This window comes from Leptonychotes weddellii, chromosome 4 (assembly GCF_054177405.1).
Source record: "Leptonychotes weddellii isolate Sample4059 chromosome 4, ASM5417740v2, whole genome shotgun sequence".
NCBI lineage: Eukaryota > Metazoa > Chordata > Mammalia > Carnivora > Phocidae > Leptonychotes > Leptonychotes weddellii.
The window spans coordinates 53,041,899-53,060,770 of NC_138372.1; the positions used below are offsets into that span (position 1 = coordinate 53,041,899).

The 18,872-nt window shown below is 35.8% G+C and overlaps 1 protein-coding gene across 2 annotated transcripts in view; it reads right to left on the reverse strand.

The window, feature by feature from the left end:
- Positions 1-18,872, reverse strand: part of ANKRD13C (ankyrin repeat domain 13C) — an 88,759-nt gene that overhangs the window by 47,152 nt on the left and 22,735 nt on the right. For both annotated transcript variants that reach the window (XM_081818621.1, XM_081818620.1), the window contains 2 exons: positions 5,723-5,827; positions 535-620 (listed from right to left, as the gene is read on the reverse strand). In XM_081818621.1, the coding sequence (XP_081674747.1) occupies positions 535-620; positions 5,723-5,827 (191 nt within the window). The remainder of the gene's footprint in view (positions 1-534; positions 621-5,722; positions 5,828-18,872) is intronic.

An 18,872-nucleotide genomic window follows, 5' to 3' on the forward strand; every position in this document is an offset into this window, starting at 1 on the left:
ATATGTTAAAAAAAAAAAAGAAGAAGAAGAAGATAGTAGGAAGGGAAAAATGAAGGGGGGGAAATTGGAAGGGGAGACGAACCATGAGAGACTATGGACTCTGAGAAACAAATTGAGGGTTCTAGAGGGGAGGGGGGTGGGGGGATGGGTTAGCCTGGTGATGGGTATTAAAGAGGGCACATACTGAGTGGAGCACTGGGTGTTATACGCAAACAATGAATCATGGAACACTACATCAAAAACTACTGATGTAATGTATGATGACTGATGTAACATAATAAAGTAAAATTAAAAAAAAAAGAACAAGATGATTAGAAATAAGATTACATACTTTTTGAAATATTTATTGTCTGACAAATTGGTTTGTTATTACAGGGGACCGAAAAATAATATCTGGACACACTGAAATAACTCCACAAACTTTTAAGGTATTATTTTAACATTAAAATTAACAAGTAAAATGAAAAAAAAATGCTTAAAAGTAAACTTATAATTACTCTTTAGGTACAAGACTGGCAAAGAGATAAGGCCTACCTCTTTTAGGGCTTTTAATAATCGAGGTCGTTTTTCTTCAACACTTTCCCTGGATTGCTGCTTAAGCTTCCTTAAAAGAGCCGTAACTGAAGTTTAAATTAAAAAAAAATTTTTTTAAATAAATTTCACCATGCTAGATTGTCAATTATAGCTCAATTAAAAAAAAATTTATACCAAAAAACCCTTTTTGCCATGTTAGAAAACACCACTAGTTTATTATACAAAGACATATATCAATATAAACATTATAAATAAGTTAATAAGTTTAATAAAACTGTTATGAACTCCAAGGAAAATTGAGAAGAGATACCTCAACATGAACTTACATTCACACTAGTTTTCTGAGTTTTTAATTATCAGTGAGGATGTACCTGAGTGAGCCAAGATTAACCAATCTCAGTCAGATGATTCAATGTCCTGTTGTAACACTGATCTAAAAGATCTCAAAGACAGATCTCAAAAATCCCAGTGGATATTACTTTTATAAAAATGTAATTATTTGTAATTGTTACTGGGTGTATCTGTTCTTTTCTCCCTAGAGGTTGTACTCTCAAAGACCACCACATAGCAAAAAAAATACAAAAACGAATCCTCTTTTACCCATGAAAAGAACTTCTGAATCTAATAAAACCCGAAGCCCTCCATAGTGTTTTCTCAATATTCAGACTGAGATTTAGACATATTGCCTAAGTGCAAACCACAGCTTTACTAATTATTAGCTACATGTAAATGGACAAGTTACTTAATTTCCCTAAATTTGTTTCTTTTTTTCATTTGTCAAGTAAAAATAAAGTAAAATCTATATGGAATTTCTGTAAAGGCTCAATATAAATTGCTTACTACTGTGCCTGCAATTAAGTAAACATAATTTTTACCTATTAGAATAAAGGTCTAAAATTGACTACCAAAAATCAATCAGTCCCTAACATTTATTGAAATAAGGGAAAATATTAGACTTAAATGAAATAAGCCTAACAAAAGATAAGAAGATAGAAAATATGCACTGGGGGAAAAATATGTACATCACTACATGCTGACTTCCTCCTAGTCCTGACATATTTTTCACATACATACATACTTATGTGTATACATATATATTCATATACATTAAAATACTATTTACTATTTTATAATATGCATTCTTATAAACTACTTAAAGCCTTATGTGGAATACAGAAGCAAAAGGTAAAAAAAGAAAAAGAAGAAAAGACAGCAGTGAAAGCTTGGACCAGGTTTGTTTTGTGTGCAATGGCCAAATAAGGAAAAGCCCAGAGAATAAACTGAAAAACAGTGGAATCTATTCTTACTTTGAACCACAGTTCTAACCATAACCATAACTGTATCTTAAAAAGTAAAAAATCAAAGAGCAAATTTAAATTACTCATGGCCTTCTGGAACAACAGAAGAGGCTGAGATGAGACGCAGAAGCCAAGGTGTGGGACCTCATCTCATCATACAGTCCTACAACTAGCTTTATGACCTAGGTCAATAGTTTCCAAATATAAGTCTACATTTCAGCGCCCAACTGTTCAAGTTCCCAGTGATATGCACTAAAATGAAAAAAAAACTGGGAACCAGGTTGGGATTTCTTTTTTATTTATAAATTATATACTTTTTTCAATTTAAGGACTATTCTTTCTGGTATTTTTGGTTTCAAAATGTCTTCTTTTAATGAAATGGTGGCCGCAGAAGAAAGTAATTAACTTTTTTAAAGTTTTTACATGCTAAAATGAAATGTTAGCTACTCTACATCAATCCTCAAATACAATTTTTTTCTGGTCTGTGAAATCCAAATAGTCTGAGAACTAATGACCTGTATAATCATTAAAGTTCTTTCCAGATTCAAATTTACATGAATCTGGCTAACCTCATGTTTGTTATAACTTAACTTTAATATCAAAGCTGTATTACCCAAATGTAGTAGAATTCTTTTTATAATTCTTCTCCACTATAAGCTCAAGTATTTTAACAAATCTTCCTTGCCTTCAAGGAAGGCAATTTGCCTTCAAATTCAAACAAACCTCTGTGAATGTAAGGAATGAAAAGAATTCAATTCATAAATAGAAAAGATATCTTAATGAAAAGCAGAAGTCATATTTTTCACCAGGTAAGTATATTGAAATTGAACGCATGCAGTAAATAACAATTACATTAAAATGGCCAAACATTATAAAAAGATAGTGACAAAGAGATTTACATTACATTAAAAAATAACATCAACTCAAATTTCTTACAGAAACGGAAACAAACATTCAGAATGCAATTATACAAAATTAGCAATACGTTTTTGTGGAATCAGGATTTGTACTCCCATACTGTTAAGAAACACATAATGATGACTGATAGTAAGGATAAAATTAGCTTTGGAGGATTTGGATGGTATTAGAATTCATACAAAGACTCAAATGAAGAACTCCAATAAACCACAACTTATTTAACTTTCTCTTTCCTTCTTTTCCCATACAAAGTACTTTTTTTTTTTTTTTTTAAGATTTTATTTATTTGTTTGACAGAGAGAGAGATAGCAAGAGCAGGAACACAAGCCTAGGGAGTGGTAGAGGGAGAAGCAGGCTTCCCGCTGAGCAGGGAGCCCGATGTGGGGCTCGATCCCAGGACCCTGGGATCATGACCTGAGACGAAGGCATATGCTTAATGACTGAGCCACTCAGGCACCCAACAAAGTACTTTTTAAACTATTCAGTTGGTTGTGCCTAAAACCTTTCGAACTATGCCTTCCTGCTCCAAGAATCACTTAAATTTGTATTTTCTGCCCTCCACTTCCTTCTATGCTTCAGAATAATTATTTCCCACTTCTTACTTAGATGGTTCTGTGGACATACCATAAATAATTCAAACTCAACAAATCTAACATTAAATTAATTAAATCCCAGACTGATACCTCTCTGATACTGACCTGGGCTGATGATCACTGTTTACCATGTAACCATCATAAGGCAGAAAAGCAACATAATCTTGAAATGTTATTAACTCTAAAGTGAAATAATTCTTTTTTTTTTTTAAGGTTCATTTTTTAGTAATCTCTACACACAACTTGGGGCTCAAACTCACGACCCTGAGATCAAGAGTTACATGCGTTTCCGACTAAGCCAACCAGGCTGCCCCCACACCAAGTGAAATAATTCTAAATAGTCTCCGAAAAATATAGTATCATCTCACTGTTCTGTAGCACAAAAACATCAGCAGAAATCAGACCAAAAAAGAAAAAGGTCACAGTTTTTGCTAATAATTTATAATATCAGATTATATTTTGCTAATTAGATAATATTTCAGTAATAATTGTATTAGATTATCTCTGATTTTTCAAATAATGTAATTTTCAGACCCATTTAATAACATTATAAATATATCCATATATTTCTAAATATGTAGCTTAAGAGTTGTTAAATTTACTATTCTTTAAGTTAGCAGTTAAATATTTCCATCTCATGTGATGGGAAATAATTTATAAAAAGCACTGAATAATTATGGATATATAATGATACAATGATTGGCCATGGAATACTATTCAGAATGTGTATCTAAGACATCACTCTATAGAAGAAAATCACTTTAAAAGCAGATCTCAACTACTATGGGCCTCAATCTTTTACATTAAAATCCAGTAACTGATTTTCCAAGAAAACTGTTTCTTGGCCTTCTCAATAGATTATAAGTTCCTAAAGAGCAGAGACTATGTCTTCATTCTCCACATCTTACTATACATACATGCTTTATAGTAAGAACTAAATAAATATTCACTGACTCTAAATAAAAGTTAGGTGAAAGCTACATAAGTCTCAGTGTAAGTCAGAAACCCAGGAGTCCATCTGGTTTCCTCTCCATTCTGCTAATGGGTTAGAAACATCAGAGAAAGTTCCTTTAGACTGGTTGCTGCAACTTTTAATTTATTCTCAGTTTGTTAGATCTGTACATTTTTTTGTCTTTTCCCTGACATAATTCTAGGATTATTATGGTTTCTTACTCTCAGAGTCTCTTGATTTTGTCCAAAAAGGACAACTGTCAATGAATAACTATATTTGTGTGTGTATATATATATATACACACACACTCATATAATTGTTAAATCATCACAATTTTATCTCATTAAATCCTAAGCCCAAATATAACTTCACCATTAAAAGCTGCCCAAAATGTGCAGAAAGTCCACAAAGATGTAGTATGTGGATTAAATATAAAGCTAAAACATAAGAGCCCAAAATGTGGCACCAAATAGAACTAAATCCACGTAACATTCCAAGGTGTTCAATCTTAATGCGCTTCTTTAATAAAACTGCCCAATTTTTACTGTTCCTTCCACAAGTCGAGATTTAATTATTTTCAACCTCAAATTGTAAAAAGATATTACCAGAAAGATAATATTCTCATTCATCCAGATTTAAATTTTATAAAATTTTCAACTATTGAGATGTGCTTGACAAAAATAAAACCTGTATATGAAGTTGGAAAAAAAAAAAAGAAAACTTAGGAATAGAAGGAGGGAAGGTAGAGTAACTGAACACTTTGTATACTGTGAGAAAACATGTGACTTTTTTGAAATTCTCAAAGACAAAAACAAAGAGACTTGCTTCTCTCTTTCAGCAAAGCCTATTCCCACCAATTAAAGCAAAAAGATAACTGTTATAACACACTGTGATTATTTTCGGTTCCAATTAATGTTCTATATAATTAAGTAGCTGCCAGAAAGCACAATCAGGTCTCAGTGCTTTTTTTTTTTTTATGATGTTATGTTAATCACCATACATTACATCATTAGTTTTTGATGTAGTGTTCCATGATTCATTATTTGCGTATAACACCCAGTGCTCCATTCAGTACATGCCCTCTTTAATACCCATCACCAGGCTAACCCATCCCCCCATCCCCCTCCCCCAGTGCTTTTAAAAATCCTTCATATTGAACAAATAAAACAATGGAAGAATATCAGTAGAGCAGAATACTGTAAAAGAAAAAAAATATATAAACAATATACTTTTAAACAATATTCCTCAATTCTTTTTGTATACTACCCAATATCCAAGTTCCTAAGTCATGAATAATTCACATGTAAGTTTATAAATAACTACAAATATTTCATACTATGGAAAGTTACACTAAATGAAAATTATATCAAATGCATCACTTCATATTTTTAGAGTTTATATCAAAAACAATAATTTATATTGCTTACTCATCTGTCTATCTCCATAGCTGATGGCTTCCGCCAGCGGGCTCCATCCCTGAGCATTTTTCACCTTTACTGGAGCATTGTGAGCCAAAAGTAAATGGGCACATTCTGAAACATAAAGTGGTAATAATATCAAACATCATGCAATTTTTAGAATCTCTAAATATAAAAATCATTTAGAAATTTAAGAAACCAATGTAATATAAATAGATCTATAATATAAACACTGTACCATAAAGAAAAATTTTTAAAAGCCTATATATCTAAACAAGGTTATTTCAGATCCTCAGATTCAAGAAATATCCATTCTATTGCTTAAAAATAAATTGTACCTCTCCAAAGAAGTACTATGTTCCTTAATAACTGTTCCTAAGAGTATTTTGAGAATATTTCCACCAACCCAGGATCCCCTAGAGTACTTTACATCAAAATTCTACTATTAAAACTCAAAAGAGGATTTGTATGTATGTAATGTCAAATGGAAGGTTCCTAATTTATTTCAGAAAAAAAAATGTGCTTTCAAAAGGACCAGTAATGTTTCCATAAACCCTTATTTTTCAAACGTTACAATTCTTTTACTTCAGGAAAACACCCAAAAGAGGAAAAAATCTGTTTATGATTCCAAGGACAAATCTGGACAGTCTTTCTGGTAATCAAAAGAAGTCTAAGGTATAGACTCTTCTACAGGCTGAGGATACTCTTCTTAAAAATTAGAAATAAAAATTATATTAATAGACAAAAATATCAAAACTGAGGCTCACGGAAATTTAGGATGTCTATCCATTCTAAATTTCCTAAATGAATGGTTCATTCAATCAATCATTCAGCAAATATTTACCAAGTGTCTATTATATGCCATTTCTAAGCACTAAGTCCTTGATATAAGCAGTGAGAAGAAAGACACATCTTGCTATCAGAGAGCTTACATCCTTTATTAGAAGAAAATAAGTAAACTAATAAGTAAAAAAAAAAATTTGATAATGATAAGTGCCTTTGATAAGGGCATTATGACAGTGTCACGTACTTGAGCACAGGTGGAAGAAGAATGTGATTCCTAGTTATAGAAGGAATAACTATATCAGCATATAGCACTAGGAATAACTATACTGAGTTTTATTAGAATAAAGTAAAATAAATATAGAAATTTCACAAAGGTGCTTAAAAAAGTCTACAGTAGTATTTAAGAATATAGGTACAAGAGGGGCTCTTGGGTGGCTCAGTCGGTTAAGCATCTAACTCCTGATTTCGTGAGATCAAGCCCTGCATAAGGCTCTGTGCTGGTGTGTTCTGCTTAAGATTCTCTCTCCCTCTGCCCCTCCCCCCAACCTTCTTTCCCTCTCCACCCCCCTAAAAAAAAGAGGGAGAGAGAATATATGTATAAGAATGTATATTCTAGCAGTTTATAATGGCAAGTATACTGGAAACTAAATGAATATCTACCATGGGGGAAAGACTGACTAATGGAATCCATCTATACCACTAGAGTAATAGCCAGCCATTTTTTAAGAATAGTGTCATATCAAAAGGACATAGGAACCAGGCCAAATGGTCAGCTACTGGCCAAATTTGGGAAACTGAGCATCAAAAAGAATAATGATTAGTTATAACACATTAAACTAAAACAATCAATTACAGAAAAATGCCAGCTAATAAATGTAGAAGAAATGGTAGAATTTGAAAATCAGTATATTACAACACCAAAGTAATAACTGATTTAGGCAAATGTCCTCAATGAATGCTAAGGCCACTATGTAAAATGATATGGTGCTGGAAAACAGGATATTCACACGATACCAAAGTATTATTCCAAGATCACTTACTAATTATAAAGAGAAAAATGTTCCTCTCTAGTGAAGATAACTGGAGATCATCAGCCTAAACAAATGACTAAACATGGTGGCATTAATAGTGGCATAACTTGACATTATATGTTTCTAATGTGATGTAATATAAAGTTCATAACATCACCTATGCAGTATTCTTTCCAGAAATATTTAACTTGAATCAAATCAAGCCTTGATACCTAATTTTTAATTTGCAGAAAAGATACATGATAAGGAACAAGTTAAATTACAACATGAGAAAATAATCAGGCAAATCTGAGATGGGAGACATTCTACAAATTGATTGGGCACACTATTCAAAAAGTGAAATACAAAGGAAGAAAAACAAGCAGGCAAACTTTTCTAGATTAAAATAAAGTGACATTAACAACCAAATGCAATGAGTAAATCTTAATTGGTTCTTGATTCAATATAAAGCACAAATAAAAGAAATTTTTGGAACTGGAAAAACTAAAGTATGATTAGATATTAGAGATTATAATAATATTATTAATTTTCTTAAGTGTGATAATGATAGGGGTGCCTGCGTGGCTCAGTCGGTTAAGCATCTGCCTTCAGTTCAGGTCATGATCCCAGGGTCCTGGATCGAGCCCATGTTGGGCTCTCTGCTTAGCAGGGAGCCTGTTTCTCCCTCTCCCTCTGTCTGCCGCTCCCCCCTGCTTGTGCTCTCTCCCTCTCTCTCTCTGTCAAACAAATAAAATCTTTTTTAAGGGCGCCTGGGTGGCTCAGTTGGTTAAGCGACTGCCTTCGGCTCAGGTCATGATCCCGGACTCCCGGGATCGAGTCCCACATCGGGCACCCTGCTCGGCAGGGAGTCTGCTTCTCCCTCTAACCCTACCCCCTCTTGCGCTCTCTCTCTCACTCTCTCAAATAAATAAATAAATAAAATCTTTAAAAAAAAATCTTTTTTAAAAAAAAGTGTGATAATGATATTGTGGTTATGAAAGAGAATGTCCTTATTCTTAGAGATGCAAGCTAAGGTATTTGGTGGTAAAATGTCATGATGTCTACACTGAACTTTCAAATGATACAGCAAAAATAATATATACAACACTAAGAGAAAAACAGAGCAAATATGATAAAATGGTAACAACTACTGAACCTAGGCAGAGAGTATCAGAATGTTCATTGTGATCATCAAATCATTCTGAATACCCAAGAACTTGACCTGAGGACTGACAGAACAAACTACACAACTAGAGGGAGAGAAAAGGCCACATCAAGGAAGGTGGGAAGTGCAGAGAAGTCATTTGAGAGAGAAAAGGATCATGGATGCTCGGGAGGGAAGAGAGCCCTGGTTACAGAGAAAGGTGAGAGAGTGGAGCACACAGGGATAAGCACAAGGAGACTACTTCCCCAAAGCCATTGGCTGGGAAAATGAGAGGGGCTGATTCTCATGAGGTTTTGCACTCAGCAGGGCTCAAAGACTGGAGTTTTGGAGGTCCCTGGCCTTGGCTGGCATAAAGACCTGAGGGTACTGCCCTACTACTGGAGAGAAGGCAGGCAAGCAATCCCTGGGAAGACAACACAATCTGAGGATCACCTAGGGCACGTGGGGGGAGATGTTCACTCTTCCTGGAGCACATCTGTGACAGCACTGCCTCTCAATGGACAAAGGAGCCCGCGGGCACCATTTCATTCCCCTGCCCCTCAGCGTTCAGTGCAGACACACCTGCTGAGGGCGGCTAATCCGGACACTGGACACTGGCTGTTTAGCCTGCTTTGCTCCAAATACCACACCCCTGCATGCTGGCACCACTGCCCTTCTAGGTCAAACCTGCATTGGTTCCAGGGCAGCAAGACCCTTACGCAGAAGACCAGCACAGGTCCCCGCCACACTGAGTCCCTAAAGTTTGAAGTTTTAAAAGTAAGCAGGCCTGGGGGCACCTGCATGGCTCAGTTGGTTAAGCATCCAACTCGTGGTTTCGGCTCAGGTCATGATCTCTGGGTCCTGAGATTGAGCTGTGCATCAGGTTTATACTCAGTGAGAGTTTGCTTGAGATTCTCTACCTCTCCATCCCCCTCTACCCCTCCCCCCACTCATGTGTGCACACTCTCTAAACAAATAAATAAATAAATAAATAAATAAATAAATAAATAAATAAAAAATCTTAAAAGTAAGCAGGCTTGGCTGTGATAGAGCCCAAAGTGCATAGTGCTGCTCCAGGCAGGCAAGCAACCTGGAGACAGACAATGTGAAAACAGGGATCTCAAAAACGTCTAGGACACATGAGGGGAAATTATTTGCTTTTCTGGAAGGGCTTCCCTGAGAGTAGCAGACATGGACTCCCCTCTCTGGGGACAAAGGAGTTGGCTGGAGCCATTTCCCTCCCCTGCCCCTCAGCATAAACCAACTTCAGTAAACAGCACAGTGCCAAGATTGGCTGCCTAACCTGCTTACACCAGATCTTGCCCCACCACGCTCTGCTGGTGCTGCTTTTCTCAGGCAAGTGTGCCTAATGACCAGCACAGCAGGCCCCTCCCCACAGAAGACCAGCACAAACCCACACACACACCACATCTACCGACCACAGTTCTGCAAAGCTTCAACTCTACTGGAAATAGCATCAGGTCTCATTTAACAAGCAAACCAGAGCACGCCCAGTTAAAACCTGCCACACTCTGGCCAAGGTCCAAACGCTGTCCACTGCAGGCAAGGAGAGCCTCTCCAGACGACTGACCTGAGGGAAAGGGCAGAGAAAACGCAGCAGCACAGTGCAGGCAGCACACACCAGAGGCACTTCCTAAAGCACCTGACCCTGGACATCGTATGACCTCTTCTTCATAAAGCCCCATTACTCACAGGAGCAGGAAACATAAAAGGATTTTCTAACACAGAGAGGAACACAGAGACCTATACAAAATGCCAAGATGGAAGAATTCATCCCAAAAGAAAAAACAGGAAAAGGTCACAGCCAGAGATCTAATTGAAACAGATATAAGTAATAGGCCTGATACAGAATTTAAAGCAACAATTATAAGAATACTCGCCGGGCTTGACAAAACCATAGAAAACATCAGGAAGACCCTTACCACAGAAATAAAAGAACTAAAAAACAATCAGGCAGAAAAGAAAAATGCACTATCTGAAATTCAAAAGTGACTGGATGTAATGACGACAAGGATGGAAGAAGCAGAGTAATGAATAAGTGAAACAGAAGATAGAATTATGGAAAATAGGGCGCCTGGATGGCTCAGTTGGTTAAACATCTGCCTTCAGCTCAGGTCATGATCCCAGGGTCCTGGGATCGAGTCCCACACGAGGCTCTCTGCTCCGTGGTGAGTCTGCTCCTCCCACTCCCTATGCCCCTCCACTGGCTTGTGCTCTCTCTTGCTCACTCTCTCTCTCAAATAAATACACTCTAAAAAAAAAAAAAAAAGGAATGATGAAAAATTATGAAGCTGAACAAAAAGAAAGAGCAAAGGAACACGAGAGTAGACTTAGGGAACTCATTGATTCCATCAAACGTAATAACATTTGTATCATAGGAGTCTCAGAAGAAGAGAGAGAAAAGGGAGCAGAAGGTTTATTTGAGGAAATAATAGCTGAAAACTTCTCTAACCTGGGGGAAAAAAGATATCCAAATTCAGGAGGCACATAGAACTCCCAACAAAATCAACAAAAGCAGGCCAACAGCAAGACATACTGCAGTTAAATTTGCAAAATATAGTGATAAAGAAAAAATCCTAAAAGCATCAAGACAAAGGAAGTCCCTAACTTACAAGGGAACACCCATAAGTTAGCAGCAGATCTCTCCACAGAAACTTGAGAAGCCAGAAGCCAGTGGCATGATATATTCAACATGCTGAATGGGAAAAGTCTGCAGCGAAGAATACTCTATCCAGCAAGGTTATCATTCAGAACAGGAGAGATAAAGCGTTCCCCAGATGAACAAATGCTAAAGGACTTTGTAAACACTAAACCAACCCTGCAAAAAATATTAAAGGGGACTCTTTGAGTGGGAAGGAAAGACCAAAATGACAAAGACTAGAAAGGAAGAGAGAAAATCTCCAGGAACAATGACAAAACAAGTAATAAAATGGCACTAATATGTACCAATAATAATTCTGAATGTAATTGTACTAAATGCTCCAATCAAAAGACACAGGGTGTCAGAATGGATTAAAAAACAAGATCCATCTATACGCTGCCTACAAGAGACTCATTTTGGACCAAAGACACCTGCAGATTGAAAGTGAGAGGACAGAGAAACATTTATCATGCAAATGGACATCAAAAGAAAGCCAGAGTAACAATACTTACATCAGACAAACTAGATTTTAAACCAAAGACTGTAACAAGAGATGAAGAAGGGCACTATATCATAATAAAGGGACTATCCAACAAAAAGACCTAAGAACTGTAAATATTTATGCCCCTAACATAGGAGCATCCAAATATATAAAACAATAACAAACATAAAAGAACTCATTGAGGGGCACTGGGTGGCTCAGTCATTAAGCTCTGCCTTCGGCTCAGGTCATGATCCCAGGGTCCTAGGATCGAGCCCCACGTTGGGCTCCCTGCTTGGCAGGAAGCCTGCTTCTCCCTCCCCCACTCCCCCTGCTTGTGTTCCCTCTCTCACTGTGTCTCTCTCTGTCAAATAAATAAATAAAATCTTTTAGAAAAAGAACTTGGGCTCCCTGCTCGGCGGGAAGCCTGCTTTTCCCTCTCTCACTCTCCCTGCTTGTGTTCCCTCTCTCGCTGTGTCTCTCTCCGTCAAGTGGATAAATGGAATCTTTAAAAAAAAAAAAAAAGAACTCATTGATAATAATGTAATAATAGTAGGGGACTTTAACACCCCACTTACATCAATGGACAGATCATCTAAGTAGAAAATCAACAGGGAAACACTGGCTCTGAATGACACACTGGACCAGACAGACTTAACAGATACATATTCGGAACATTTCATTCTAAAGTAGCAAAATATTATGTTCTTTTCAAGTGTACATGGTACATTCTCCAGAAGAGATCACATACTAGGTCACAAATCAGGCCTCAATAAATAAGATCGCGATCATACCATGCATCTTTTCTGACCACAACGTTATGAAACTTCAAGTCAACCACAAGTAAAAATTTGGAAAGACCACAAATACATGGAGGTTAAAGAATGTGCTACTACAGAATGAATGGGTCAACCAGAAAATTAAAGGAGCAATAAAAAAAAAAATACAAGGAAACAAATAAAAATGAAAACACAATGGTCCAAAACATTTGGGGTAGAGCAAAAGCAGTCATAAGAGGGAAGTATATAGCAATACAGGCCTAACCTCAAGAGGCAAGAAAACTCTCAAATAAACAACCTAACCTTATACCAAAAGGAGCTAGAAAAAGAACAACAAACAAAGCCTAAAGCCAGAAGAGGAAGGGAAATAATAAAGATTAGAGCAGAAAAATGATATAGAAACTAAAAACGTAGAACTGATCAATGAAACCAGGAGCTGGTTCCCTGAAAAAATTAATAAAATTGATAAATACCTAGCCAGACTTAGCAAAAAGAAAAGAGAAAGGACCCAAATAAATAAAATTACAAATGAGAAAGGAGATATAACAAGCAACACTACAGAAATACAAGCAATTATAACAGAACATTATTAAAAATTATATGCCAACAAATCAGGCAACCTGGAAGAAATAAATTCCTAGAAACATATAAACTACCAAAACTAAAGCAATAAGAAACAGAAAACTTGAACAGACCAATAACCAGCAAAGAAACTGAATCAGTAATCAAAAGTCTAGGACCAGATGGCTTCCCAGGGGAGTTCTACTGAACATTTAAAGAACAGTTTATACCTATTTTTCTCAAACTACTCCAAAAAACAGAAATGGATGGAAAACTTTCAAACTCATTCTATGAGGCCAGTATTATCCCAGTTCCAAAACCAGATAAAGACTCCATTAAAAAAGAGAACTACAGGCTAATATCCCTGATGAACATGGATGCAAAAATTCTCAACACAATACTAGTAAATCAAATCCAACAGTACATTAAAAGGATCATTCACCATGATCAAGTGGGATTTACTCCTGGGCTGCAAGGGTGGTTCAATATTCACAAATCAATCAATGTGATACACCACATTAATAAAAGAAAGGATAAGAATCATATGATCCTCTCAATAGATACAGAAAAGATATTTGACAAAGTACGACATCCATTCATGATAAAAACCCTCAACAAAGTAGGGATAGAGGGAACATACCTCAACATAATAAAGGCCATATATGAAAAAACCACAGCCAATATTATCTTCAATGGGGAAAAACTGAGAGCTTTCCCTCTACTGTCAGGAGCAAGATAGGGATGTCCACTCTCACCACTGTTATTTAACACAGTACTGGAAGTCTTAGCCTCAGCAATAAGACAACAAAAAGAAATAAAATGCATCCAAAATCAGCAAGGAAGAAGTCAAACTTTCACTATTTGCAGATGACATGACACTCTACATAGAAAACCCAAAAGACTCTACCAAAAAACTGCTAGAACTGATACACAAATTCAGTAAAGCCTGGGATACAAATTCAATGTACAGAAATCTGTTGCATTTCTATACACCAATAATGAAGCAACAAAAAGAGAAATCGAGGCATCAATCCCATTTATCAATGCACCAAAAACCATAAGATACCTAGGTAATCTACCAAAGAGGTAAAAGAGCTATACTCTGAACACTATAAAACACTTATGATTCTGAAACTGAAGATGACACAAAGAAATATAAAGATATTCCATGTTCATGGATGGGAAGAACACATATTGTTAAAATGTCTATAGCACCCAAAGCAATCTACACATTTAATGCAATCCCTACCAAAATACCAACAGCATTTTTCACAAGTTAAAACAAACAATCCTAAAATCTGTATGGAACCACAAAAGACCCCAAATAGCCAAAGCAACACTGAAAAAGAAAAGCAAAGCTGAGGCATCACAATTCTGGACTTCAAGTTATATTACAAAGCTGCAGTGATCAAAACAGTATGGTACTGGCACAAAAACAGACACATAGATCAATGGAACAGAATACAAAACCCAGAAATGGACCCACAACTTTATGGTCAACTAATCTTCAACAAAGCAGGAAAGAATATCCAATGAAAAAAAAGACATTTTACAAATGTTGTTGAGAAAACTGGACAGCAACATGCAGAAGAATGAGACTGGACCACCTTCTTACACTATATACAAAAATAAAAAATAAATTCAAAATGGATGAAAGACCTAAATGTGAGACCTGAAACCATCAAAATCCTAGAGAACACAGGCAGCAACCTCCTTGACATCGGCTGGCAACTTCTTTCTAGATATGTCTCCTGAGGCAAGGGAAACAAAAGCAAAAATGAACTTACTTTTTACTTCATCAAAATAAAAAGCTTCTGCACAGCAAAGGAAATAATCAACAGAAATAAAAGGCAACCTATGGAATGGGAGAAGATATTTGCAAATGACATATCTGATAAAGGTTTGGTATCCAAAATATATAAAGAATGCATAAAATTCAACAGCCAAAAAACAAATAATCCAGTAAAAAAATGGGCAGAAGACATGAATAGACATTTTTCCAAAGAAGACATCCAAATGGCCAACAGACACATGAAAAGATGCTCAACATCACTCATCATCAGGGAGATACAAATCAAAACTACAATGACATATCACCTCACACCTGTCAGAATAGCTAAAATTAACAACACAGGAAACAACAGGTACTGGCGAGGATGTGGAGAAAAGGGAACCCTCTTACACTGTTGGTGGGAATGCAAACTGGTTCGGCCACTCTGGAAAACAGTATGGAGGTTCCTCAAAAATTTAAAAAATAGAACTACCCTATGATCCAGCAATTAAACTACTAGGTATTTACCCAAAGGATACAAAAATACTGATTCAAAGGAGTACATGCACCCTGATGTTTATAGCAGCACTACCAACAATAGCCAAATTATAAAGAGCCCAAATGCCCACTGGCTGATGAATGGATAAAGAAGAGGTGCTATATATATACAATGGAATATTACTCAGCCATCAAAAAGAATGAAATCTTGCCATTTTGCAATGATATGGATGGAGCTAGAGAGTATTATGCTCAGCGAAATAAGTCAGAGAAAGACAAGTACCATATGATTTCACTCAGGTGGAATTTCAGAAGGAAAAGAGATAAACATGGGGGGTTGGGCGGGGTGAGGCAAAGCAGATAAGAGACTCTCAACTATAGAAAACAACCTGAGGGTTATTGGAAGGGAGGTGGGCAGTGGGATGGTTTAAATGGGTGGTGGGTATTAAGGAGAGCACTTGTAATGAGTACAGGGTGTTGTATGTAAGTGATCAATCACTAAATTCTACAACTGGAGCACGTGGGTGGCTCAGTTGTTAAGCGTCTGCCTTCGGCTCAGGTCATGATCCCATGGTCCTGGGATTGAACCCCACATCGGGCTCCCTGCTCTGCGGGAAGCCTGCTTCTCCCTCTCCCACTCCCCCTGCTTGTGTTCCCTCTCTCGCTGTGTCTCTCTCTGTCAAATAAATAAATAAAATCTTAAAAAATAAATAAATAAATGAATTCTACAACTAAAACTAATATTACTCTGTTAACTAACTGGAATTTAAATAAAAACTTAAAAAAAAAAAAGAAAGAAGGAGGTTAACAAGGAAAGAGGATGACAGCCCAGCTAAAAAGAATTTTTTAAAATAAATAAAATGGATTATCCAAGACACCTACCATCATGGGGTTTTATGCAAGTGTGTATGTGTGTAGGTATAAAGAAGTTAGGGGAACATAAACATGGATAAATATCTACAAACTTATGGAACTATTTCATGATAAACTTTTGAGTGAAAAGAAAAATATAGCAAAGTATTATGTATGGTGATTCAACTTCAGTAAAAACAAACTAAGCCCCTGTGTTATACAAATAAAGAGAAAGGAGTGCAAGGATACCCACTAGGCTATTAATGTTAATTACATCAGGAAAAAAAAGTAGAAGAGACGATACGTTTTTATGTCTTTGTACTGTATTATTTCAATTGTTTCAATAAGTATATAGTAATAGCCTAAAATCATTTAAAATTTTTAACTTAAAATTATTAAAAAGCAAGATGGACAATTTAAAGCAATATCCCAGTTGTGTAAACTAAGGTATAAGATTGGTATGATATATATACATATATACACATATATGTATATATATGCTAGACATATCAGTTATGTTTTCTGATATGCCATAAACCCTGCTGAATGGCTGCCCTTCACTCACCCATCACAATTCAACTGATACAGAAATAAGCAACTAAAAAAAAGTCAGATATTCATAAATATGCCAGTCACCTATGACATATTCTGATACATTAAAAAAAAAAAAAGCAGGATCAATCAAATGCCTCTCCTAGTCATTTTAACAATGAGTAATAAAAAAACAAGGTAGTTAACAACCAGGCACTAAGGCTTAAAAAAAAATGCATAAATGTGCCACAAAGAAGTTAGGACTTGAGGAGTCTGGATAAAATGAAATTATGAGGAACAGAAATCACATACAAATAAGCAAGAGCTATAAATACAATAAAATATAAAGAGAGAGAATAGGATAAATAGGACAGTGCAAAGACAAAAGAACATCCAGAGAGAGACTCATGAGAGTAAGAAATCATACTAACTCTAGAGGTATTTCAGGGAAAAAAATTATACAGAAACTGCAGATCCAGAAGAATGAATTAAAAGGTGCAACTGGTTTGATGAATCTTTCTCTGATTCCAACCAAAAAGATAAGAAGTAAAGATTACTTTTCTATCTCATTTTCTAAAGATTCCTGAATTCTTCTTAAAGTATAATGTTCTTTCCATTTCAACTCAAATCCATAATTCAGTAACTTCCCAGTCTAGAAGGCCAACATGGTCAACACACCCAGAAATTCAGAAAAAAATCAGACTTTAATGATGAAAAAATAAGGCTATTAAGATGAATGAGAAAAGTAAATAATAGTGTAAAAGTCCTAGGATATCCCTTTTTAAGTCAATCAACAAATATTATTTGAGCCCCCTGGGTATTTTTACTGTGTTTACAAACAAGTATACAAATAGCAAGTTTTCCTTCAAAAATGAAATCAATAAAGGTATATTATATTTATCTAAGGAAGAAGATAAAAGAGGATGGAGTGCCATAGACTGAAGAGTGGTACAATGCAAAAGTAATTTACAGAATTAATAAGGTAGATGTTTTATCTTCCACTACACATTTCAATATTGCTCCTGTGTAACCAAATCTCAAAAATATGAAAAGGCCATAAAGAAAAAAGCAAAAAAGAGTATGTAGCTAAAAAAAAAGTAAATGGATCAGTACATTAACTGTTGTACCTACTCTACATGAAAAGGACTCAGAAAAATCAAATATTGATATTATTTGCAGATCCTGAATCATCTAACCAACTGTTTCCCAAAAATACATTCCACAGAACTCTAGTCTCTCAAGATACATGTGGAAAAAAGCAAATCAAATAACTATGGGGAACAACAACTATATCCAACACCTGCCCCAACTTAGAAGGTCACAATGCATATTACCATAATTAAAGTTCTAAGAAAGTCCGCAATAAAAAACTGCTTAATACTTATTAACCCACTATTTTCCAAATTGACTTGACCTGGAAATACTATTTTCCTCTCAACATTTATCAGTATGCCATAAAACTTATATTCTGTGAAACATAATTTAGACAGGCTAATGTAAATCTATGATAAAGCATAACAGTACCATTTCTGTTTTTCTTTCAATACTGTATTATAAAAATTTTCAAATATACAGAAAAACAGAAAGACGATCACAATGAACATTCAAATACTCTATACTAAGGTTCAATAGTTGTTAACATTTTACCACATTTGCTTTGTCTTCCTCTTAGTGTTATATATAATAAATGTAATTTACGATATATATAAAGAACAGCAGACACACCATAGAGATAGACAGATGGTAGGTAAGCAGGTAGGTAGAAAGAGACGGCGGTGGGGGAGGTGGGGGAGAATGGCTGATTCCTCATATAGTCTTGGTTATTTCTCTTCCTAAGATATAGCTAGTACTCATTTCTTGAGTTTCTATAATATATAGCCTCTTAATTTCTCTTTACTTAGAAGTTACTCACTGATATGAGGAATTCTTAATCTCAGGAAACAAACTGAGGGATGCTGGAGTAGTGGGGGGTGGGAGGGATGGGGTGGCTGGGTGATAGACACTGGGGAGGGTATGTGCTATGGTGAGCACTGTGAATTGTGTAAGACTGTTGAATCACAGACCTGTACCTCTGAAACAAATGA